This window comes from Cricetulus griseus, chromosome 8 (genome assembly GCF_003668045.3).
Source record: "Cricetulus griseus strain 17A/GY chromosome 8, alternate assembly CriGri-PICRH-1.0, whole genome shotgun sequence".
Classification (NCBI taxonomy): Eukaryota; Metazoa; Chordata; class Mammalia; order Rodentia; family Cricetidae; genus Cricetulus; species Cricetulus griseus.
In genome coordinates, this window is record NC_048601.1 from 75,927,482 (window position 1) to 75,954,480 (window position 26,999).

The following is a 26,999-nucleotide window of genomic DNA, read 5'->3' on the forward strand; positions in this document are numbered from 1 at the left end:
CCAACAAACCAAACATTAGGTCTCTGTGGATTCCAGGTATAAAAGAACGTTTGTTCATGCTCTAAACTTTGGGAATGAAAAGGACATAAAATAAGCTGTCTCACTTGGTACTCACTGGCTAGAAGCATTTAGTCCACGACAAAATTCTAGTCAAATAAATTAACCTGGCATTTACCATTTTCTGTGTGTATGAAAATAAATTTCTACAAATTAGACATTAGCACCAGTTGAACCAATACAAGCAAAATATCTTGTTTAAGAACAACAAAATCGTGCCAGGTGGTGGTGGCGGACGCCTTTAGTCCCAGCACTTGGGAGGCAGGGGCAGAGGTGAGTTTGAGACCAGCCTGGTCTACAAAAGCTAGTTCCAGGACAGTCTCTAAAGCCACAGAGAAACCTTGTCTCAGAAAGAAAAAAAAAAAAAAGGAACAACAAAATCAGGGGCTAGAGTTATAATTCTAGCTCTAAGGAATCAATCCTCTTCAGGATTGAATGGGCATATGTGTTCTCGCTCACTCTCTCACACAAATCTTTAAAAAAGTAAAATTAACTACCAGATATTGCCTCTACAGTATTTAGACTACGGGCAAGTAGCTACCAGATAGACACCACCCTCAACCCCACACTTTAAAGTGACAGATTTTTTTAAGAGTAGCATGACTTAATGGATACTTAGAGGTAAATTTTTATTTTAAAGGAGCTTTTTTTACATTCTGGCCTGGGATGATCAGGAACAGCAGTCAGGAAGGGCACAGCTAGCAAAACCTACTCACACTTAGGAAAGCAGTCACTAATTTTTCCCCAACAAAACCCATCAATTTGGGTTGAGGAATGCTTGGTAGCAGAACATGTGCCTAGAATACACAAATCCCTAGCACTTCAAATCAGCTTTAAAAAAACACCTGAAAATTAGTTTTGCCTATGCAGACAAATTATTAAGACGGTTCAACAAGGTAATATTTACTGCCTTGTTATTAGACATACTCTTCAAAGCATACTAGTAGTTTGGTTTCTGGCTTTTAGCTAATGTGGAGATATGACATTCAGATTTAGCATTCACATATTAATCTCATTACAATCACAAACGTTTGGGCTAGAATATATTTTCTAAACTTCCTTTACTGTGGTGCTTCGGTTAAAGCTCAGCATACTTGCTGAGCACGGATACCCAGCACCCAGAGAGTGTGGGTAGGGAAGCAAAATGGCATGCATCATAGGTGTACTACAGCAATTAGGTCATGTTGGGCCACCTGTCCAGATGTGCCTGCACTGTCTTACCTTTAAAGTCAGCATCAGTAAGGTTCTGGCAGCTTTCCATTTTTAATTTTTACTACCTGGTTTCTTCAACCTGCTAATGCTCTTAAGATGTTTTTAAAAATCTAACACAAAATACTTACATTTTACTTGCAAACTAAGTACAACATCTTTTCTATGTCATCAATCATTTCTGGTAATTATAAAAATAACAATCACAAGGAATATGCAATAATCTCTCTCCAAAACAAACCAAATACATTCATAACTCTGGAAATCACATGTCTTGAACTGTAGTACTTGCTGGTACATTTAAGATCTCTGAACAATGCCAAATCGTTTAACTAATAAACTATATCCTTCCTTCAATCCAAGCTGGAACTATGCTAAAAATTTCAACTGATGCCATTTATATTTAAAGCATTTAAGCCAACTATTACAACCACTTTTGAAATTATTGTACTAACTTCCCCAATTTCGTCATTAAGACAGGTATTCCTCGAAATACAGGACCTATCGGGTTCATTTAAAACCTCACATGATATTTAAACATTTAAAACCTTAAAAGTTGCATTATCTTGACAGTGCAGAGATCAGAAAAAGGGAAGCCAAGGAACATATTGCTTTTATATCTTTCAGGAAATGAGCATGAAAATAAATTGTTATTTTTCAATAAACAGAATGTCTACCTTTAGTTCTTGACATAAAGTAAACCTGAAAGGAAATTCACAGGTACCAGACAGAAGAAACCTACCTCCTCTTCAATTTCAACCTACTTTGAAAGATTGCAACAATGTTGCAAATGCCCTATGTGTTTTCTGGTGCCAGTGACTCTTGAGTAGAACCTGTATTTCTAAGAGGTGGTAATCTGGATTTATAAAGATGTTACTATTAAAAAGTGAATTAAAATACTTGAAAGGTTAAATATACTGATTTAAGGGTGCATATGCTGTAATCTCAAAGGGCCAACAAGTTCACATGGACTAACCTTACCTCTGGAGAAGAGGCATCTGAACATGTGAAACATCAGGCAACAGCGTTAAGTATCAGCACATATATTTAAAAAAAAAAAAACAAAAAAAACCCCTCTTTCCAAGTCATCAGACTCACAACCAGTCAATGCAATTAAATGAATCTTTTAGATGTGCACATAAAAACCAACCATCTAACTAGCAAATGTAAAATTTAAGATCTCCAATATGCCCAAAATTATAACAGATTAAAAAAAAAATACTGACAAGTCTTAAAGCTTTGAATAAAATTCCTTCCCTGGCTAATTAATGTGAATAAAAATATCCTAGAAAACTTGTTTTTTGAGCATTCTATATATATACTTTTTAATAAATGCTTCTGTTTAAATAATTACCTAATTTTCTAATGGAGGAAATGGAAACTGATACTTAACACTTTCCATGAAACATTTATCTATTAACTCAGGAAAAAAAATCATAACAATATATAGGAAATTCATCAACAATATACTTATTTTGTAATTTTATATGTGGTGTTGTTCCAAACTAAAAGTAAAGCTGGTTTTGAAATACAAGATAGTTTTCCATCTCAGCATACTAACCAATGAGTGCCCTTTGATTCTTCTAAATCAAGAAGATTGTTGATTACAGATAACCCTCTTGATTTGTGGGCCTTTCATACACAAATACCAAATGGCCAGGCTCTTATTTTACACAAGTTTAACTATTAGGAATTAACCAAATTAACTTACTCCACCCACTTTGTTGGAGAGAAGATAAAACCCACACCCACAGAACTATTGCACTGAACACAGGCTATATCTGTCAACAAGAAGTAGCTTACACAAGTTCCAAAAGCAGTGTTTAGTTCTACTTTTAAAATGGGGAAGCCACACATTTTAAAAGTAAATATAGGTGAATCAGGTATAATTTGAACCTAATAAACCATGCATGAGTCAAGAGTTAATAAACCAATGTGTTTTGAATTCATTCAAGTACTGATAATTCTGTATAAAGATTTAGTATATATCAACTATCATAAGATGTGGGGGAAAAAAATGCCAACTCCCAAATAAAAATAAAGTTAAAATACATAGTGGTTAGTATTCCATGAAGCATAAAATCTGGTAAATCAGAAGTTTACATGTCCCAGCTGACCATGTGTGAAAACGCAAAGCAGATATTAAAACCAGTATTTTGGCTAATATTTAAAACCGGCTTGTAATTGAGGGAACATCTAAATCCTTAATTAAAAAACACAAATGAGTGAAAGCTTTAAACTGGTACACACTGTTCACACCTATATTTCAAGTTTGGAAATGCATATTTGCAAGCAGCAATACAAAAGTATTCATGAAGAATGCATAATCTCTGAAAATTATGAAAACATCCCTGCTACCAATACATTTCTAAATACAAAACTGACTAACATATTTGTTACTTCTGTGTAGCTAGAGAAGTTCGTTTTCAAAACAGATAAAATTCAGTCTTTAGGTGTGAATGGTATGAATGACAGTCTTTTTTTTTTTAATTCTTAGTTGTTTGGGATCCTTAAGCATGCAAAAGCTTTGAACAGGAGGGTCCACAAAGGAACCAGTGTTGTATTATGGCATCCAGTTAGGCCAGAGCTGGGAATGCCTCTGGGTCATCTACATCAGGAGCAGAAGCACTTGACTGAGGAGGAAAAAAAAAACAAAAACAAACAATTAACTACAATTCTCAAATCTTAAAAATAGCCTGCTAGTGCCTACTGAATTCTAAAGTCTTCCTGTTAAAACACTACATTAAATAGATCAAAGCTTTTACTTTTAAAACAAATTATAAATCATATTAAAACTATGCATATTTCCAATAATGTACTTTAATTATCAGACATAACAGGAATCATATACAGACTTATACATTGCTAGGTTAAGTGCTCTACCACAGTTTGCTACATTTGCTGCAACCCTCCCACCCCACCGAAAAGATTTTGTTGTTGGAAGGCAAAGGCCACTTGAGTTCCAGGATAGCCAGGGCTGTGTAGTGAGACCCAGTCTCAAAAAAAAAAAAAAAAAAAAAAAAAAAAAAAGACCAAGACTTCAGGATTCTATGGTTCATTTTTCAAGCCAGACACTAAGGTTAACCCTAATACTTTGTCAATATAATTCTGAATTCAAAATCAGCTCTTTGGCATCTATCAAAATTCTCATTAAGAACTTGTTTTAGAGCCAGACATGGTATAAAGGGCCTACAAGTCACCGTCCTTAGGGAGGGTGAGACCTGATTGGAAGTTTGGGAACAGCATGATATAGGTAACACCCAAAAACAAAAGTAACATTGTATCCCACTCTTAAATCATGGCAGACTAGTGTTTCAGGGATTAGCAATCCTAAGAATTTTCTATACATCAATTTACTCAGCAGTGAGGATATCCCCAGAGTTAAAAAAAAAATACAAAAAGCACCCTGACAAACACAAAGTAAGAACTCAATAGTATGGTTAATTCTACTCCTGGCCAGCACTACTCTTGTCATTATGTCTAAGAACTAAGGCCAGGTGTGGTGGTGCATGTGTTTAATACTAACTAGCACTCCACAGCAGATAAGAGTTCAAAGACAGCCTGGTCTACTTAGTTGAGCTCCAGGCTGGCTGGAGTCACACAGTGCAACTGCCACAAAATGTTTCTTGAAAATAAGTCACTTCTTTCTTCAGTTCTATTTATCCCCCCACCCTCTAAAATATCCAGCCAGTAATTGCTTACAAGTCCTAAATTGCTTAAAACAGAAAAAAATGTATCTTAAAATTACCTTATCAGTTCTGCTGCCACGGTTTGGACGTCCACCACGTCCACGTCCACCACGTCCTCCTCTGCCACCACGTCCTGGGCGGCCTAGGTCTCCAAAATTGATCTCTAGTTGAGACGTTATATCATTTGCTGGCTTCCGGAAATGATGGTCCATAACCGAATCTTCAGCATGAGCCTAAAATGTAAGTGAAGGCCCTTGTGTTAACATAAAAGTAATGCTGCAAAATTTCTAAATGTATTTTCTATCTAAAAGACCAATTATCAATCTTGTATATCTACTTCTAGCTCTACAGGTAATAAGTTCATTTGGGGGCCAGGTAGTGACTTTCAAGTATGATTCTTTTAACTTTACTACAAATTGCTCTGAATTGCAGGTGATGCCAGCAGTCCTTGGTTAATGACATATTATCTAAGTGTTCCCACTCTAGTCCTAAATCTTCAGCAGTTAATCTATGTGACATTTGAAACAGGTCCAAATTGAAATTCCAATGTGAATTCCTGATGGTCTTTGGATAAAAGACATGCAGTTTCTACTGGTGATAAATCTGAGGTTTTTGTTGTATTTTCCCACACTAGGCCCTCCTACCCAAGATGGAATATTGTTGTTTACATACAATTATAAGTAGAACAAACATGCCTATCTCAAATACAAAATTTTTTTCGCTCTATGATTTTCAAATTTGGGATTTCTGGACAAATATCCCCAAACTTGAAACGTTTAGTTTCATACATTTCAGTCAAGGATTACTCAACCTTCGTTGTTCTTCCACACAAACTGCCAACTGCAAAAGTCACACATTATAAACTTTACATAAGTGATTCTAAGAACTATAAATAAATCCATATTTTAAATGTACTAGAAGCACTTTACTAATAAAAGGGGCATTACAAAACTAAGATGGTCTTTATATACAAGCTTCATGTTTCAACCTGAAAGGAAGAATTAATAGAATACTGCTTAACGCTCTGTCAGTACAGAGATAAAATTTATCACCTCCAAACCACATTCTAACCTCAGAACCATCCCATTATCTGTCATACAGGTAATGTCTATGCTAAAATCAGTAAGGCTATATTAAATAAGTATTCACACCACAGAGCTATAATAAATGTATGAATCTAAATATAAGTTGACTTGCAAATGAACATTTTATAATTTTCAAAAAATTCTTGTATCTTACCTTGCATGATACAGTAGTCCCTAATATTTGCTGGATAATAAAATTCACTAAGATTCCTAAAACCAGTATACCCTACACTTCTTTTTTGGATATATGAGCTATTAGTTAACTAATGAGCAGGTAGTATACACAATGAAGATACAGTTTTACTCTTCTGGTGTCCAGATGTACATGGAAGCAGAATGTTGTATACATAATAAATAAAATCTTTAAAAAAAAATTCTCATGAAACAAAATATACTTTTTTTAAAGACCTGACATTTAAGACAAATTCCTCATTTATATTTATATGAAGCAAATATTAAAAACCATCCCTTCTCTAAACTTATTTGACAGTGTTTCCCATATTTGTCTCAGCCATTTGTACGTCTAAAAACCAAAATGCATCAAGAAATTGAGAGCTGCCGGGTGGTGGCGCACACCTTTAATCCCAGCACTCGGGAGGCAGAGGCAGGCGGATCTCTGTGAGTTCGAGACCAGCCTGGTCTACAAGAGCTAGTTCCAGGACAGCCTCCAAAGCCACAGGGAAACCCTGTCTCGAAAAAAAAAATTAACACTGTCACAGTAGTAATATGTAGACTACCATGGGCACCGGTTTCTGGAGGTGTCTGCAGATGCTTTTAAACACACCTCTGCATATAGGTGTATTCGTTATAAAGTATAACCAGTAAAGTAATATTATTTATGAAACAATACATGCTTAACAGTAAGAGAAAAGTGAGTGTTAAATTTTTCAACAATTCACAGTATAAATGCTATATTCCTTTGTGCATTTTCAGTTTTATATCACTAAAAGAAATTCTAAGCCAGTGTAGTGACTTGCACCTTTAATCCCAGCATATGGGAAGCAAAGGCAGGTAGATCTCTGTGAGTTCCAGGACAGCAAGAGCTGTCTTTGGGGAGGGGAGTAAATTTTAAAATTTGTCCTCTTAAAGAGATTTAAGGTGCCTTTAATCCCAGCACTTGGGAGCCAGAGGCAGGAGGATCTTAGTGAGTTCGAGGCCAGCCTGGTCTACAAAGCAAGTTACAGGAGAGCCAGGATTGTTACACATAGTAACCCTGTCTTGAAAAAAACCAAAAAAGAAAAAGAGAGAGCTTCAGGAAAGATGAAGCCTGTGGATAAATGGTTTTTAATAAAATGAATATTTAGTTCATTCATTACAAGCCCTAGGTTCAATCCCCAGTATCAAAACTAAGTGAACAAAATCTTATTACATCTCCTAAGTTATAGGCTGCCCTCCTAACATTTAAACTTCACCTTGGGATAGCAGGATTTGATTTTCTAGCACAGCCCAATTTATGACATTAATAAATACAGGCATCAAAAAAGCCAGCAAAAGCTGCTAAAAAAAAAAATAACAAGTCCCCATCAGCTGGACTTTCTCAAGTATTTATATTAGCTTTCATGGTTTTTTAGCTAAAAAACACTGTTTATAAGACACTTCCATAATTAGGAAGAATACTAACATTTTCTGAGTCCTGATTATTATTTTTTTCTTACTGAGAAAATTATCTACACCAAGTAAGTCTATGATAAGGTGTAAAAGTTATCTGTATTAGCTCGGCAGTGGTGGCGCACGCACTTGGGAGGCAGAGAGGCGGGCAGATCACTGTGAGTGTAAAGGACAGTCTGGTGTACAGAGCAAAACACCAGGACAGGTAGAGCTAAACAGAGAAACCCTGTCTAAGTGAGTGAGTGTGTGTGTGTGTGTGTGTGTGTGTGTGTGTGTGTGTGTGTGTGTGTGTGTGTGTGTGTGTGGTTATCCATATGAAATTTACTACAAAAATTATAAGCCACATATAAACAAGCCACATATGAACAAATTCAAACAATTTTAACTTTACCTCTTCGCTTTTTGATTTATGCAGAACAAATCCCTTTTTCCATTGTCCATCAGCACCTTCATTTGGTTTTCGGATATTAAACTCTACTTTTGCTCGGTCTTTATTTTGAATAGCTTTCCACTCATCCAAAGTCATCTCTTTTGGACCCTCTTCCTTAACCTCTTCAACTTCATTCTCCCTGTGAAAAAGATATTTAAATTTATTCCTAATGGCTGTTACTAATTTGTAGAATATTTGGGGGACTGAAAAGATAGCTAAGAGATTAAGAATACTGGCTACTCTTCCAGAGAACTGAGGCTCATTCAGCACCCAGCACACACATGGTGGCTCACTACTACCTGTAACTCCAATTCCAGATCAGGAGCTCTCTTCTGAACTCCATAGGCAACAGACAAGCCAATGATACACACATACAAGTAGACAGAACATCTATATACATAAAATAAAAAATGTTTCAATATACATAATCTCCAATTACAATAGTAAGAAAATTGACCTTGACTGTTAGTATGTTAGAAAGACCATCAAAGAAGAATTGCAGCATTTGTATAACCCAGCAACCACCATGTAATGTAGCATGGAAGAAACTAGTTCACTTGCATACTAATTTGTGAATACAGATTACAACTGGCTTTCTTAAATGACTATTTACAAGAACTGGCCTTACCAACCCATAATACACATTTCTTTAAAACTAGAAACTGTATCCCTCTCACGTAATTTCATTGTAACTGTAAATGGTGCTTAAACCAGTGTTCACATGTGCCTACAAAGATAAGCCAATGGTCAAGGCTGGTGTTTCCCATGATTACTCTCTGCTTTACTTTTTAAGACCAGATATTCCACTGAATCTGGAGCTCCCCAACTGCTGAGGTTGGATGGTTCTAGAAATATCTTCTCACCCCCACTGTGAAGGTTAAGGTTGTTCAGTTGTGCACCCATGTCTGGCTTTTATGTGGGGGCTAGAGAAAGGCCTTAAAGCTTGAGCAGCAGATGCTTTACTGACTAAAACACCATCGTTTTCATTTCATATATAAAGGAGACCACTATCTGTTGCTCTTCTAATTTAGTAACTAGCACTCTAGTGAAGTATACTGATTTCTACAAATCTGAAATTTTATGTAACTCCAACTCCCAAACCAACCTCTAACAGACAGACAGGGTACTGAGGTTTCACTAGTAATGGAAGTGTCCACAACACAAATTAGTTTTCAACATTTATATCAAAATAATTACTTCCCAAATTTTAACTATTTTAACTATCTGTTTCCCTTTCCACATAAAGCACAGGCCTAGGAATCCATGATCTTAGTCTAATTCCAAATGTCACTAGACAAATCATTTGCTATTTTGGGAGCTCTGCTTCCTTCCAAAAATAGCAAGTGATTTAGTTTAGCATCATTGCTAAAATATCTTTATGTAATTATTTATATTTGGGCAGATTCTATCTTACAACTCCCTAAAACAAATTTACATTCAATCTTGATAGGACATTGGCCATCAAGTCTATCAAGTCATTTTTACAGATCATAGAACTAAAAGTGCTGGAAAACTGTCTTAGTGACTTACCAGTTCTGACAGTAAGTGATACATACCTTTAAAGACTACTGAAGTTTTACTTCTTCAACTTATCCTGCAAATAAAAGACTACATTCCATTTCCCCCTTCTTTATAATAGACTGCTCTGAAGCGGTGACTATTATCTTTGTTAGAACAATTATTCCCAAATGCCCCTGGGTAGAGGAATCCTTTCTAATATCCCATGAATATAACATTTCCTTCTGAGAAACATTTACAATCTTTGAGAATCACTCTGAAAGTGACAGGTTACATTTAATAAAGGAAAAAGATGTGCTGAGTATTGTGAGGTACCATTAATACCCATTATGCCTACCCCTCCAAAGAAAAACACACAAATTCTCAGTGCCAAGTGACCACTTAATCCCATTTACTTTTTATATATTCTAGTGATTATTTTCCTTATTCCAACAAGCCTACAAAATACAATGCTTCCCTTCATCATTAATAGTTGTTCAACAAAATAGCACTTCACATTTCTTTCTTACTTTCTTCCTTTTTTTTGGATATAATCTCAGAGGTTCCAATTCAATGGTTAAAAACTTTACATGACTTGAATAGGGAGTGGTAGCATATGCCTTTAATCCCAGCACTAGAGACAGAATTAAGCAGTTCTTGAGAACTAAAGCCAGCCTGGTCTACATAGAGAGTTCTAGGCCAGCACTACAACAAAGTTGAGACCCTGTCTCAAAAACCAAACAAGACTGGAGAAATGGTTCAGCAGTTAGGAGCACTACCCACTCTTCCCAAATATCCAGATTCAAACTTCAGCACTTACATACAGGCTATCATCCAGATCAAATTCAATAACCTCTTCTGTCCTCCATGGGTACCACATACGGGCAAAACATCCATAGACATGAGGTTAAAATTAACGAAGTTTACATGGAAGGAATACTTCAGGGAATTGATCTGGCCAAAGAACCCCCAAAGGCAAAGAAATAAAAGCAAGATCTGACTAATGGGATTACATGAAACTAAAAGTCAATATGCACAGATGAAAAATACCTGTAACCCATTCATCAAATGACTAATAGAAAGTAGAAAGTAACAAATGCAAACAGCCCAACAGCCAAAAAACAAAAACAAACAAAAAACATCATCTGACTTTAAAAAAAAGGGGGGGGGGGGTGAAAATCATTCCACCTGCTTGGTGGACCAGTGAGTTTCCTTAGCTATTTATAGGAGCATGGGTGAATGGTTATTGCCATGATTTCAAGACAGCAATACTCATGTCATGCATGCCCAGTAGATTGTGCTCCACAACATACCCAAAGGAAATAAAATCAGTACGCCAAAAATACACCCACACCCTGTTGTTTACTGAAGCATTAGTTAACAGCCCAGTTCCAAGGGATCCAATACCTCTTCTGGTCTCTGTAGACACTGCATGAATGCAGTGCACCTAACACACAGGGAGGCAAACACTCTTCATTCCTTTTCATGGTTTGAAGCTAATTTTTTCAAAGTTGTTTCTCAAGTTCTGTCTAGTTTCGGTATTTATAACTGATAATGTTGAGATTACTTTGAACCATGACTTAACACATGACTAAATAACTCTTATAGCAACAATTTGACCCAGTTGGTTTTTTTCAGGGGTTAATTTTGTTTGTTTTCAAGACAGTTTCTGTGTAGCTCTAAAACTCACTTTGTAGCCCAGGCTGGCCCTGAACTCAGAGATCTACCTTCCTCTGACTGCACACCACCACTGTCCAGCTTGGTTCATTTTAAGCACACTACACCCATTCAGAATCTCAGAATAGGACAGCTGTCACTAGAATTATCCTTCCTAAAGTTCAAATGCAAGGTACTTTGTTCCTTTCCTTCATCCCTGCGTAACAACATGTTATTTTAGTGAGTAAGTAGGGCTTAATGATTTTACTTAAAATACAGATATTCCTTAACCTTTCTAAGTTGTATGAAAACAGTAAAATTAATCAACAACACTATATCAGGTATGGTACTCGCAGGACTTAGACTAGAGAATTCTGAGTTCCAGGCCATCTGGAACTACACAGCAAGACAATGTCTCACAACAAGATGGTCTCATATCTGTGCCATCAAATAACTGCCATTGTATCAATCACTTTATTAGTAAACCCAGACATATTTCCCTGTTGCAGCAGTACATCCTCACACAAAACCACTTACTTATTTTCAGTGTCTGCCACTGGGTGCTCTTCACCTTCAGGTGTTTCCTCGGTCACATTTGATTGATCCAAATCACTGCAATTATAAGATATTTGTTTCTGAATGTATTTGGGAGACTCTCTAAGGAAAGAAAAAGAAAGGCATCTAGGTCCATTTACATGTAGCAAAAGTCCTTCATAACAAGGTAAAAACGTTTACATTCTTTATGTATTTCTACTAATTTTATCTATTTCTATCCATTTTACTCTCCAGTAGACCTCTAAGAGAAAACAAATTATTGAATTACACACTTTTAAAACAAGGCTTTCTAAGTCAGACACAGTAGTGGATAGCTGTAATTAATTACAAGTTCAAGGCTATCCTAGACTACGTAAGACCCATCTCAAAATTAAAACAAAAAACAAAGGGGGTGGGGCTTATCAGATTTTGTAAAGACAAGATTACAATAGACTTCAAACTATTAAAGTTACAATACTCCCAGTATCTTCATCACAGGGCTTCAGGAAAAGCTACACACATCCATCAGAAAAATAAAACTATTAATTTATTTAACTATTTTTTAAAATATAAACATCCCATTAAGATATCATAAGATTATCAATTTGAGACAGAACATCCATTCTTATCTCAGGAAAAAGCATTAAATATTGATAAGTCATATATTTATTAAGAGTTTTGGTTTCAAATTATTTAACTTAAAAAAAATCAGAATACCAACGTTAATTCATCTTTGACAGTTCCCCAGTTGTGAGATCCGCTACCTCCACGTTTGTCCTCATGCTTCAGGCCACTGTAATGTGAAAAAGAACTAACAAAACTGAGTTAACATTATACTCTTTAGTTCTAGAAATTCAAATTTACTTTTTATTAAACAAGCACATTCAAATCTAAAACATACAACAATCAGTAATACTTACGATCTATCACTTCCACTATGCCTATCAAATTCACGTTTGCCACGAGAATCAAATCCATCGCCTCGGCCCATTCCACGACCACGGCCTCCTCGACCCCTTCCAAGACCACCTCGGCCTCGGATAGGCCGTTCAATAATTGGTCTACAAAACAAATTTTAAAATTGTACCTCTGATGTTTCCAGAAACAGGAAAAATCTACTACAAGGCTCAAAAATTTAGAATATGCTTACTGGCTCACACCCAACAACTAAATATATGGTATAGAAAATTCCAAGTTTATTTCTACTCATATATAAAGGGTAGAATTAGAAATAGAAACTTTTTGCTATTCTTTAAAGCATTGCTGCTAATACACGCTTTGTAACTTACTGACTCACTGAATCAGTCATACTGCAGTAATCATATCTAGCCTGCATGATGAATGACAGATAATACCACTGTCCTTCTAAATTCACTATCTGGACAAAGGAAGAAGTAACTGGTCACTGACTGGTCACTGACTCAATTAAAATATTTACTATTAGAAGATCTAACTTAGAACATGTTATCCATAAACACAAATGCAACAACACATATTCATTTTTCTGAGATATACCTAAATAATCACCCCCAACTGCTACCTGGCAATTATGCCCAATTTACAGCTTTAAGGGGACAAAGCAAGAAAATCTTGTTTAATGCTTACCTATCAACTGAAAATTCACCTCCTTCACCCTTTTCTTCAAGTGGCTTTTCAAATCTTCTTTCCCGAGGTGGTCGCCTTTCTGGTCTCCTATCAATTATTTTCCCTTCACCCTGAAGTTGTTGATCAGGTCTTCTTCCAACTCGCCTTATTCCTTATAACAAATAACTAGCATAAGCAAATCATTTTTACAATACAAAAGTTTAGGCTACACTATTAAGGCTGGTAGGCATATCACCCATGTGGGGCTTTACGACATTCATATTCAACAGTAAACATCTCACACTTCATCTACAAGCTATACTTGGAAATCACTGGGCACCATCACACTTTACTTTCTAAGAAGTCAAAGTCTCCTCCCACAAAATTTTAATCTTACAAATATTTCAGTCAAGTGACATTTTTTTTTGCTTTAAAGACGTTAAAGCTAATACCAGTAGCCATTCATTAATAACCAAGCACTGAGTATTCACTAAATATGCCCTTCAAAAAACAGTGAGATTCACGATAGCTATTTTAAATGGTGCCTACAACACTAACACTGGAAAAGACTAAGGTAAGGCAGGTTTGGAAATTCAAGGACAATCTGGATTACAGAGACTATGTCCCAACTCCACCCCAAATAAGCAAACAGAGCTATTTAACCAGAAAGTTACCACCTTCCTCATTAACATTCAAAATCCAAGTATGCATATACATCTCTCTACATATTCCATAGTCTAACGTTTAACACTATTATGTAACCATTAGGAATAGAAAGCATGAATAGAAAGCTTTTTCTAGGTCTGCTCTTGCAAATATGTTTCCAAAGCATCTTCACAAATCACACACAGAAACCACACACAGAAAGGTCCTCATTCGGCAATTGTGTACTAAGAAGGCTGTGACTGTCCAGAATGTTAGTAACATGCAAAGCCCTGAGTTCAGTCACAGCACCCACCCTCAAAAAAGAAAATAGAAAACTCATGGCACTAAGTGACATTTAAAATAAACTAATTTTTCTGCTTTCATTTCTTTTGATAATACAGGAAACTCAAAAAAAAAAAAAGAAATCACTATGAATTCAATTCATAGTCTTAAGGACAAGTTGATAGTTAAATATATGCCTACCATTTCAAGTATGCTCTAATTACCAAACCACAGTCAATGAACAGTTCAGAAATTGTTTTTGTAAAATCAAGTAATGTGACTTAGTTTAAGGAAATGGAAGATCATCAGGATATACCAATTATTAAGATACCTCTAACTAGTCATAAAGACAAAACTCTTTAATACTTAAATCTCATTCTTTGTAAATTCTCAGGACAAGCCCTAAATGTAGACCTTATGCCAACACATTTACATAAATTTCATCAGAGGTACAGTGTGTTAGGGTGGAGCTATGGAACCAGTTCAGTCCTTGTAATGATAACCAAGCTAAACACACCCAAGGAACAATGGCTTGCTTCCCCACCCAATACTCAATGAGTCCTACATAACAAGAAAAAAAAACTTAATAAACTCATCATGGGGCTGGGAATGTTGCTCAGTGAGTGCTACTTTATACTTAAGCCTAGTGGGCAAAATGCTGGGCTCTACCAATATCACCCACCACAAAAAGTAAACTCATCTAATGAAAAATGGTTGATACTTTTTAAAGCATAAGCTTCTTTTCATGTACTTACCTATACTTGAATTGCCAACTGCAGTAGAATTCAGGTGTTTGTTTAATCCAAAAACCTAGTCTACACTTAACATTTTACCAACTCTCAAGTTCTTCAAATAGACAAAAGTTACAAAAGTGATGTAAGGACACCATTACATTCCAGTATTGTGTTATCGAGACACAGGACACACCATAAATGAACAATTCTTTCCTTTCTTAGAGGTACCATCCAATACAGAGGACAACTGACATTTTTATTCCAAATTTCTCCTTATGTATAACTTTGTTTTAAGCAACTCTGGTTTTAGAGTGATTTAAGGGTCCTGAGTTCAATCCCCGATACCAACAAAAAAAGATTTCTGAAATACTAAGGGAAAATGTCGATAAGCAATGTGAAAAAGTTTTCCTAATGACTTAAGTAAATGACAAAGAATCCGGGCTGTAAATAAAATTGCCCACACTTATGACTTACAATGTTACTTTCCAGGTAAGATCATAGATAGGATTCCTGGTGAAAACTGAGTAATTTAAATTAAGCTTCATGATTTGAACATTTAATGAGTGAGTGCATCTACATCGTATGTTTTAGACAACTTATTCATGTATTTTCTTTAATTAGTGTCATCAAAGAGGTAAACAGTTTAAAATACACCAACCAGAGTTCCTTTACACAAGAATTAAATGCCTTATTCGACTGTACGATGTCAAGCTTAATGTGCTGAGTACTTTTGCCCAAATGATGTTTTCTAACAATCCAGACTATGCTGCCCTTCCAAATCTATCATTTTTAGCACGAGAAATCTTTTATTCAGTCAACTAGGTACTGGATGTTTACTCCAAGCCATACAAAAAAAGACACCCCCCCAAAAAGATACCTTAAACCAAAACCCAAACAATTCCTTTCATGAGCACGTGGCACTAAGAGGCAACTTTACATATAATGGTAACTTTAAAGACTCACAGTTTAGATTCTAAACCGACCTACTATTGACTTTAAACCTTCTTAACCCTTAATTGCTTTGCTTTTTCACCCACAATAAGCCAGTATTTTAGAATGCTAAAATCAAAAAACAACTAGGAAACTTCCAGCGCCCTGGAAGTCTACTAACCGCCAATGAGGACCTGACCATGCTTCACGCACGTGCGGAGGAAAGGCTGCAGACTCCAAAGAACTCTGCTGCCGGGGACGTGACAGGCTGGGCACTCATTCGACCCATGAAGCCCAAAACAGGAAAAGCCCAATCCACCTGGGGGGGGGGGGGGGGGCTTCAAGGTATTGAAGAAGGGCTCGCGACATGAGAAAGGTTCTGCTGATAACCAGTCTCCATTCAGAAACTCCCTCGAAAACGAGTGGGGGCTCCGAATTCCTCCCCTTTCCAACAGCTTCATCCCCGCCACTAAGTTACAGTTAAGTTGAACACAGGAGCAAAAGGGTGCAACTTTTTTTGTTGCACATGCGGGACCCAAACAGCCCCTTCCTCCACTCTCTAAACAGTGGCCCCGAACAGACCGCAGCCCAGGTGGAAACTCCGAGCCCCGGCCTTTCCTCGAGGGTCCGCGCCATTGTGGGACAAGATGGCAGGGCAGGAGCCCAGGGCGGGCAGCGGCACACATTTGAGCACGCCGGGCAGGAAACGTGCCCGCTCGCTGCTCCCGGGCACCGAGAGCCAGGCGGCGCCCAACACCCGGCCCGAATCGGCGGGAACGCCCGGGCCGCCCTCTCGGAGCACGCTCAGTCAGCCCGAGGCGGGAAGGCTCCCGCCGAGCCTGCGAGCGGCGTGGACTCGGTGCCAGCCACGCTCGCGCACCGTGCGGGGCTCCGCGCACGCCGCGCCCCCTCCGGCTGCACCAGCGAGCGGCCGCGCACGCCCCCGTCCTGCCCGCCAGCCCGGGGCTCCCCACCGCCTCGCCCGGCTTTACCTTCTTTCTTAAGCGCCACCGGCGGCTGCGTCTCCTCCTTTTTGTCAGCCACGCCGACGCTGGGGGGCAGCGGGTTCTTGCGATCTTTCTGGGACTCTTTACGCAACTGTTTGCCCGCCGCGTTGGAGTTGGTCTGGGCCGCGGCCTGAGCGGCGCTCTTGGCCCCAGGGCCACCAACGCCGCCCCCGCCGGCTTCTTTTTTCTTGTTCTCTGCTGCCTTCAGTACCTCGAAAGGGTCCGATTCGTCGTCAAATAGCTGGTCGAATCGGTTGGTGACCACGCAGCCGAACCCTTCCTGTAGGTGCCCGGGCATGATGGTGGCTCGGCGGCGCGTTCCTCCACGGATTGCAGCGGACCGCGCCGAGCCAAAAGCGCCTGCTTCAGCTCTTCCCACAAGATGGCCGGGCCGAGAAAGGGGGGCCGCCTTCTCTTCCGGCGCCAGGCACACATCCGGGAGTGGCCTGCGCCGCACAGCACCATGGGGTATGTAGGCCACAGCGGATCATCCTGAAGCAGCGGCCCACTCCTGAACCACAACTCCCAGCGTGCGCCGCGCAGCACCTCTTCGCGCGCGCCTCAGAGGCGGGATCTCCCGGAGAGAGTGAAGCGTGCTCGCCGAAGGTGGAGAAGCGTGTGCTGGGCGGAGTTCGGCCACCTGCTCTTGTCACCCTTAAACTCTCGGTCTTTAGCTACCCCCTGAAAACCAGGGAAACGTGAGGTTGTCTTCGGCTCACGAAAGTGTTCTGTCTTTGTGGTTTCGCCCACCCCGTCTCCGGCCGAGGACTTTCTCCACCTTTCTGAGAGGGTCAAGGTGACTCCCAGACCTAGTAACTGAAGCCTCAAAAACTTCCGGGGGTGGGGGTGGGGGTGAGGTGCCACACTTAACCTCCGGTAGGCTGCAGATTGTGGCCGCTCGGCTGCACATCCCTAGCGGGTGGGTTTCTGGAGCTGCCCTCCACCCTTCGCAGCGAATCGAGGCACTTCGGTTCAAAGTGGAACGGGATTCCGGGGTTGCTCGCACCGAGACATTGGGTGGCAGAACGAATCAAAAAGACGAGTTGACTGTCTGGGTTGCGCGCCTTTTCCGGTCATTGCGACCATGCTTTCAGAGCTGTTAACTCCTGACTGCAGCACTGGACGCCAGGCAAGCCTCCAAAAGGCAGTGTTTGGAAACGCTTTCTAGAATCAATCGGATTAACTGATCCATCATTATCTGGCCACCCAAGGCTTTTGAGGCTGTAGTGTTGGTAAAAATGTGCTCAAGAACCATGAGGTGGTGGCGCATGCCTTGAATCCCAGCATTCCGGAGGCGAATCGAGGGCAGTCTGGTCTACAGAGCAAGTTCAGGGAAAGCAGGGGCTACACAGTGAAACCCTGTCTTGAAGCCCCCCACCCCCCCCAAAAAAAGATGTGCTCAAGAAGAAATATTGTATACTACATTGAGTATTATGTATGAAGGAAGGAAAATTAATTTAGGTAATTAGTAAAGACTTGAAAACATTGACATTAAGACAATCCAGTGCCAATACATAGTATAGTTTTTAAACCATTCCCGTTGACACAGAGTGTACTAGAAAGTGTATCTCTCAAGTAGCAGGTGCTAGGAATGCTTGACCCTCACATCTTTTTAGGAAAACAATTGTCCCCTTTTCACAAGCGATGAAATCATGTCAGAAGTGATATGACTTACCAAGTTCTCACTTATGTTAAATGGTAGTGGCACCTAGACTGCCCACATCAATTCTGTAAACCAATCTCGTCTTGCTAGAAGTTAAGACAAGTGTTGAAATTTTGATAACTATTCAAGTTTAAACAACATGGTTGAAGGTAATAATTTCTGAGCATATTTTTAGACAATGCCTTGAAATTAGAATACAGTGTTCTATTACAGGCATTAGTAGCATGCCTCTTGCTTTTCTTATGTTCTATCCTCTTTAATGCCTCAGAATTATTTATTTCCCCATTGTTTCATTTCCCCACACATCCACACCTCTCTCTCCCACAGCCTATGGCTCTTAACCAATACTAAACAAGCTGCTCTTAGACATACTCTTTATAACAGGTGTGTTGTCCCGCCCCCCACCCTCCCCCCACCTTCACACAACTGACTCCATGAGGGAAATACATTCAGGCTGTAAAACTCAGCATGTAGACAGACAGCACCACCTGCCAGAACTGAAACGAAGATCCAATCCATCAAAGCCCATATAGTTCTTGGAAAGTCTCAAAATGTACTAACCTTGCTTCTTAGCTTCTGTAGGTCCACTTCTGGCTAATTGTTCTTGCTAACTGAACTATGTCAACCCAGAATATGGTTTTTGTGCTTAAAAGCTCATCCTGAGAAAGGTTCAGGGCTACGCTGGGATCCCAAACACTCAGGGTAGTGCCAGGCTGCTAATAGAGACTTTCTATTGGCTTACCCCATATCTGATCAGTCTTCTCTGGCAAATACCCCACAACTCTTTCCACCCTTTGAAATAGCTCAAGTACAATTTACAAGGTCGTACTCTAAAAAATGCTTTCTCTCCAACAAGTATAGTAACTATCTGTAGTTGTGAGGCATCTCCAGAAACTGATCTTTTTTCTGACTACTGCTACAATAACAATTTTAATAACTAAAACAGTATTGTATTATGTTCCTAATGCATTTTATATATGGGACCCCATTTACTCCTCATTGGCTCTGTAAGTATTACAGTAAAGAAAATGAAGGCTGGGGATGTAGCTCAGTGGTAGAGCACTAGGAGGTGTGAGATATTTCAGTTCCTAGAGGAACGTGGGGGAGGAGAAAGCTGAAGAAAATGAAGCACAGTGATTTTAAGTTACTCTCCTATACCCTAGTATAGGAAATGGAGAGGACCTCTGCTTGGTCATTTTTCATTGACAGTTCATTAGTTTCAGCAAACAGATTTTCACAGATGCCATTGTTTATCCTAAGAATATAGATTATATATAGAAATTTCTACCTAGAAATCTATAAGACCAACCTACTCCAGAGAATTTACCTGTTGTAGTAACTTCAAATGTTAGGAATAAACATTTGAGAGAACAGTCTTCAAAGAACTTGTAAATCTAGAATTTGGTTAATCCAAGAAAAGTTTAAAGCCCATTTTTAAAGTATATAAATAAAGCCCAGGGTGTTCAATCTTTTGCATCTTAAAATGTACTAAAGAGTTATTATTTCATAACTATTAGTACCAATTTTGCCTTTATCCTAAGAAATTAAAGTGATCTTTAGAACCAAGAATATAGCTAGCTTAGTGATGGAACATTAAGTTAGCATGTAGAAGATGCTAGGTTTCATTCCCAACACCACACATCCACAAAGCATACACATATATAGACTTTAAAATATTAAAATACTGAGCTGGCAAGATTACTCAGCAGACAAAGGTGTTTGCCACCAAGCATGACAATCTGACTTCAGTCTTCTGTAGCCAGCCACAGGATGGAAGTAGAAAAGTGAATCCCCCACTGTTCTCTATTCTCCACACTCCTGTGGTACATACACACACACCACAATAAAAATATTCTAAAAAGAAAACTTCTAAAAAGAATGGTTGCTAGTATCCCTAAGAATATTGGTGGATAATCTTCACAAGAAGAACAGGAGACTCTGCAACATTCCCATTCAAATTCCAGGTCTGCAGCATTATTTGAGCCACATTATGGTCTCTACTCATGCAGCATCACAGTTAATGCATAGCAAGCTTCTCAAGATTATTCTGTCGATAAATGTGAAAACTATCCAAATACCATGACTAAATATACAGTATATTTGTTGAACACTGGCCTAATAGTAAAACACAGAAAAAACTTGCTGTTTTTTTTTTCTGATGCTAGTACTCAATTCTCAGCCACACTACAATCTTGTTTCCACCCATTTTTTTTTTTGTGTGTGTGTACATGTGTGCATGTGCCTTCATGCATGCACAAGTGGGGGCAGAGGTTGATGTTGGGAATTTTCCTCATTTGCTACTCCACCTTATTTTTTGAGATAAGATCTCTCACTGAAACTGAGGCTCACTGATTGGCTACACTGGCTGGCTAACAAGCCCCAGAGGATCTGCTTTCCTCTTCCTTTTCGATGCTGGAGTAAGAGTACACCCAACTTCTACAGAGGTGCTTGTGATTGAATTCAGGTCCTCATGCTTTTGTGGCAAGCACTTTATTGACACACATATCTTAATAACCGCAATCCCATGTTACAACAGCTATTACATTAGCATTCACTGTGTTCTAGGCACTGTGCTAAGTAGTTATATGCCTCGTTTCCTTTAGTTATCAGAATAACATTAAATAGTACTGCTACCTCTATCTTTTTTTTAAAAATTAAGAAATTTTTAATTTATTTTACATGTATATGTGTTTTACCTGCATGTATGCCTCGGCACCAGCTGTGTGTCTGGTGCCTTTGTAGGCCAGAAGACAGTATCAGATCCCCTAGTACTGTAGTTTCTGAAGTTTGTGAGCCTTCATGTGCTTGCTAGGAATTGACTACATATATACCCCTCCTCTGGAAGAGCAGCGAGTGCTCTTAACTGCTGAACCATGTCTCCAGCCCCTCTCCCCTTCTTTTATGTTTAGTGAAACTGAGTTTAAGTACTTCCATAATTCACATTGACAAAGAGCCCAAGCAGTCTGATCTTTTTTTAGGTTTATTTATTTTTATTTTATGTGTATTGATGTTTGCCTGGATGTATGCATGTGCATCACATGTGTACCTAGAGGCTAGAAGAGGGCACTGGAACCCTTGGAACTGGAATTACAAATGTTGTGAGACAAGGAATGTGCTGGGAACTAAATCCTGTCTCTTAGAAGACAGCAAGCGCCCTTAATTTGCTGAGTCATCTCTCCAACCCCAAGCAGTCTGATCTTACACCTTGGTAGTAGCCCAACCTTTATTACTATGAGGGCCATAGACCAGGAAAAAGTCTGTGTTTACATTGCTACCACAGGTACCAAAATAAAACTGTAATTCTATTTTAATGGAACACATGGAAACAGGCATCACATAAAACTGAATAGGAGATTGATACATTTTAGTGTTTGCCTAATGTATAATTCATTTTTTAAAAAACAAACACATTAAAGATGGTTCTTAAGAAAAGGACCAATCTTCTGTATATGAAGATGGAATGCTTTCAGCATAATATTGCAGGCCTGAGTTCTGGTTAAATTAGGGACTATCATAGGAGGTAAAAACAGAAACATTGTACTCCCTATTTTGCTATCTTAAACTTACTTTGAAGGATAAGCTTTTTGAGTTTAAGCTTTAGTTCTTTTTGTCCTCCATTATGCTCTTTAAAAAAATTATATTGTTGACAAAATCCACAAAGTTAGTGTTCTAGTCTCAGGCAGTCCCAGCACTCGGGAGGTTAAGGTAGGGGTGCTGCCATGAGTTCAAGGCCAGCCTGAGCTGCATGGTGAGACTTTGTCTCAAAAGAATAAAACAACAAAGAGAAACAGAAAACAACTTTACTGAGATATAATTCATTGACCATAAAATCCATTCCTCTAATGGGTACTGTTGTGCAGTTGTTACATGTATATTTAGTGTATTCATATCACTAAGACCATCCATCCCCAGCCTTAGGCAATTAATACGGTGCTTTTCTTTGTGTGTGTTCATTTTCTACATATACATGAATCATATACAATGTGTGTCTTTTCATCACTGGCTGCCTTCTCTCACTTATGTAATGTTTTCAAGGTTTACACTTGCAGCATGAATCAATACTCTATTACTTCTGACTGAATAATGTTCCACTGCAAGAACAGACTTAACTTTATCTCTTCTTCAAGTTGGCAAAAATTGAGGTATTTTCACTTCTTGACATTTACAAGTAATGCTGTATAAGTGTTGGTTTACAGATTTTTGTGTGACTGTATGTATTCAGTTCTCTGGGATTTGTCACTGGATATACCAGATTAGAATTTCTAATCATATAGTAACACTGTGCTCAACTATTTTCCCAAAAGGCCACTCAACTTAATGATCCACCAACAATGAAGGAAGCCCAGACCTTCATGCCCTTGCAGTGGCTTGTTCTGTCTTTGGTAATGGCCAATCTACTGGATATGACGACACAGGCTCTGTGTATCTTAGGTTGCACTTCCCTTATTAGCTTATGGAACTGAGTACCTTTGCTCCTCCTTATTAGCCCATCTTACATGTTCTTTGGGAAATGTCTGCTCAGATTATTTGCCTTTTATTAATTTCTATGTTTATCTTTTTATTATTGTGTTGTAGGACTTCTTCATATGCTTTAGATGATTGTCTTGTCAGATATAATATCTGCGAACGTTTTCTCCTGTTCTATGCACTGATTTTTTACTTTCTTTTCTCTATTTTTTCAAATTATTCAAGGGCTAAAAAGATGGGTAAAGGCATTACTGTCAAAATTTACAACTTGAGTTTGATTTCCAGGACCCACAAGAAAAGAGACAACTGACTCTGACAAATTGTCCTCTGACAACAAGACTGGCCACAAAATTGGATATCCTTAGATTTACTTCTTTCTTTCTTTTTCTTTTTTTGAGACAGGGTTTTTCTGCATTGCTTTGGAGCCTGTCCTGGAACTTGCTCTGCAGATCAGGCTGGCCTCAAATTTACAGAGATCTGCCTGCCTCTGCCTCCCAAGTGCTGAGATTAAAGGTGTGTGCCACCACCACCCAGTGGTTTGTCATTTTTGTTTCGTTTTCCGAAACAGGATTTCTCTGTATAGCTCTGACTATCCTGAAACTCATTGTAGACCAGGCCACAAACTCACAGAGAGCCTCCGCCTCCTCCGCCTCCTCTGCCTCTGCCGTCTCCGCCTCCGCCTCCGCCTCCACCTCCCATGTGCTAGGATTACAAGCAGGTGCCACCACTACTCGGTATAGATTTACTTTCTGTATTAAAACTGGATATTTGTGTTTAGAATTCTACTACATTTGAAAATATGTAGTAGTGGAGTAGTAGGTGTAGTCTAAGCAATCTGAGGATGCAGTCTGGGGACAGGATCGAGCATTGGTAGGGTTAGCAGGAGAGGCCCAAGGGATCTACCCGGGAGCGTCAGAGGCCAGCAATTGCTGGGAGGGAGGACAGCAGTGGCTTCCAGCAGTGGATTCCAGAAGCTATTGAAAGAAGTTCCTCTGGGAAAGAGCACCTGTGTCCCAGCCAGCATCCAAAGCCATTTCTTGGTCCAAGATACCCCGCTGCTGCAGTGACCACCAGAACCTCAGCCCCACCTACACCTAGAGGAGCCATTACCAGAACTGTGGCCCCACCTCCACTTGGAGGAGCACCACTAGAGCTGTGGTCCCACCTGCACCTCAAGGAGCGACCTTGGGCCCCCTTGCATCTGGAGGAGCAATAACTGGAGGATCTGCTCTGCCTGCACAGAGCCACAGCCCTCACCTACACCAATTGGAGGAAGAGGGCCCCCATGAAGTACAGGGTCTACATATACCAATTGAAGGAAGAGATGGGTAGACAATAAAGTAAGAATACACTCAACAACATAAAGAGCAATAAAGCACCACCAGTGACTAGTGGTTCTTCTACAGCAAGACCTGAAGATCCCAATGTGGATGAAACAGAAGAAAATGACATTAAAAATAACTTTATGAAGACGATTGAGGCCCTTAAAAAGGAAATGAAAAATTCCTTTAAATAAATAAAGGAAAAGACAAAAAATTGGAAGAAATCAACAAATCCCTTAAGGAAAAGCAATCAAACAGTGAAGGAGATGATTCTAGACTTGAAAACTGAAACAGAGGCAATAAAGAAAACAAAAACCAGCCGGGGCATTGGTGGCACACACCTTTAATCCCAGCAGCAGATCTCTGTGAGTTCGAGGCCAGCCAGAGTGAGGTCTCCAGAGTGAGTGCCAGGATAGGCTCCAAGGCTACACAGAGAAACCTGTCTCAAGAAAAAAAAAAAAAAAAAGAACAGAAGGAGGGAAGAAGTTGATCTCAAAGGCACAGAAAATGTATTCAACAAAATCATAGAAAACTTTCCCAACCTAAATAAGAACATGTCTATGAAAGTATAAGAAGCTTACAGAACACCAAATAGACTGACTGTACCAAAAAAAAGTTCCTTCACCACATAATAATCTAAACATTAAACATACACAATAAAATATTAAGAGGTGCAAAGGAAAAAAGACCAAGTAACATATAAAGGCAGACCTATCAGAATTATAACCAACTTCTCAATTGAAATAATGAAAGTTACAAGGTCCTGGACAGTCACTATGCAGACACTAAGAGACCACAGATGTCAGCCCAGGCTAATATACCCAGCAAAACTTTCAATCTCCATAGACATTGAAAACAAGATATTCATGGCAAAACCAGATTTAAATAATACCTATACACAAACCCAGCCCTACAGAAAGTACTAGAAGAGAAACTCCAAACCAAGGAAGTCATCCACATCCACAAAAGCACAGGCAGTAGATGATCTCACAGGAGCAAATCCCAAAGAAGGGAAATACACACACATCGCCACCACCAATGATAAAAACAAAAAGAACAGGAACTAGCAATCACCGGTCATTAATATCCCTTAATACAAATGAACTTGGTTTGCCTATAAAAAGACACAGAGTAATAAATTAGATAGGAAAACAATCCATTCTTCTGCTGCGTACATGAAACACACCTCAACCTCAAAGACAGACATTACCTCACAGTAAAGGGTTGGGAAAATTTTCCCAATAAAATGGACCTAAGAAATAAGCTGGTGTAGCTATCCAAATATCTAACAAAATAGACTTCAAACTAAAAATCAAAAGAGAAAAGAAGGACATTTCATATTTTTCACAGGAAAGATCCATCAAGAGAAAATCTCAATTCTAAACATCTATGCCCCAAACACAATGACTCCCATATTTGTAACAAACATTACTAAAGCTTAAATCACACATTACACCCCACACACTCGTAATGGGAGACTTCAACACCTCTGTCACCACTGGACAGGTCGACCAGACTGAAACTTGATAGTGAAATAAGGGAACTAACAGATACTATAACTCAAAAGGACTTAACAGACATCTACAGAACATTCCACCCAAACACAAAAGAATATACCTTCTTCTCAGAACCTCATGGAGCCTTCTCAAAAAATGACCAATACTTGGTAACAAAGCAAACCTCAACAGATACAAAAAAAAAAAAAAAAAATTGAATAAACCCCTGTATCTTATTGGATCACCTTTGCTTAAAGTTAAAACTTAACAGCAACACTAGTTTCAGAAAGCCCACAAACACATGAAAATTGAACAATGTTTAACTGAAACACCACTGGGTCAAAGAAGAAATTAAGACAAAAACTAGACTTCCTAAAATTCAATGAAAATAACTGCACAACATATGCAAACTTATGGGATATACTGAAACAGTGCTAAGAGGAAAGTTCATGACACTAAATGAAAAAAGCTCAGGGCCAGATGGTTTCAGTGCAGAATTTTACCAGAAATTCAAAGAAGAGCTAATACTGCCAGGTGTTGGTGACGCACACCTTTAATCCCCAGCATACAGGAGGCAGAGGCAGGCGGATCTCTGTGAGTTCGAGGCCAGCCTGGTCTCCAGAGCGCCAGGATAGGCTCCAAAGTTACACAGAGAAACCCTGTCTCGAAAAACCAAAAAAAGAAAAGAAAAAGAGCTAATACTCCTCAAATAGTTCTACACAATAGAAACAGAAGGGACATTACCAAACTCTTTTTATGAGGCGGCAATTACTCTGGTACCTAAAAGGTTCAGGCTTTAATGTTGATGGGCTCTACCTCTTTAAGAGACAGACCCTGCCCCCTGACAACAGTCAGGGCATGTACAGGAAAATGTGCTACGTCATCTCCATATCACCCGCCACACATTACAGCCTGCGTGAGGACTCTGGGCACCTGTGGAACCTCGGTGCGCATATGCAGTCTTCCCTTTAAAAGTTCCCAACTTCCCTGCTGCTTGCTGTCTTTACTCTCTACCCTCTCACTACTTCTGCTTCACTCTCTCTTCTCCCACCTACACACTGTCTCTGCCTCTCTGTGGTGACCGGCCATGGCGGTCAGCCATTA

The 26,999-nt window shown here is 39.1% G+C and overlaps 1 protein-coding gene across 4 annotated transcripts; it reads right to left on the reverse strand.

The window, feature by feature from the left end:
* Positions 1-1,083: 1,083 nt before the first annotated feature.
* Positions 1,084-17,354, reverse strand: Serbp1 (SERPINE1 mRNA binding protein 1). Of its 4 annotated transcripts, none has more exons than XM_027430238.2 (8): positions 16,933-17,354; positions 13,371-13,521; positions 12,686-12,826; positions 12,487-12,558; positions 11,769-11,843; positions 8,040-8,217; positions 5,015-5,188; positions 1,084-3,899 (listed from the first exon to the last, which is right to left on the reverse strand). In XM_027430238.2, exons 1-8 carry the CDS (start codon positions 17,243-17,245, stop codon positions 3,843-3,845), a joined length of 1,161 nt encoding a protein of 386 aa, XP_027286039.1. In that variant the 5' UTR covers positions 17,246-17,354; the 3' UTR covers positions 1,084-3,842. The 4 variants fall into 4 exon arrangements, with proteins under 4 accessions (XP_027286039.1, XP_027286037.1, XP_027286036.1 ...); XM_027430236.2 differs by having other exon boundaries at positions 11,769-11,888; XM_027430235.2 differs by having other exon boundaries at positions 11,769-11,888; positions 12,487-12,576.
* Positions 17,355-26,999: the final 9,645 nt, after the last annotated feature.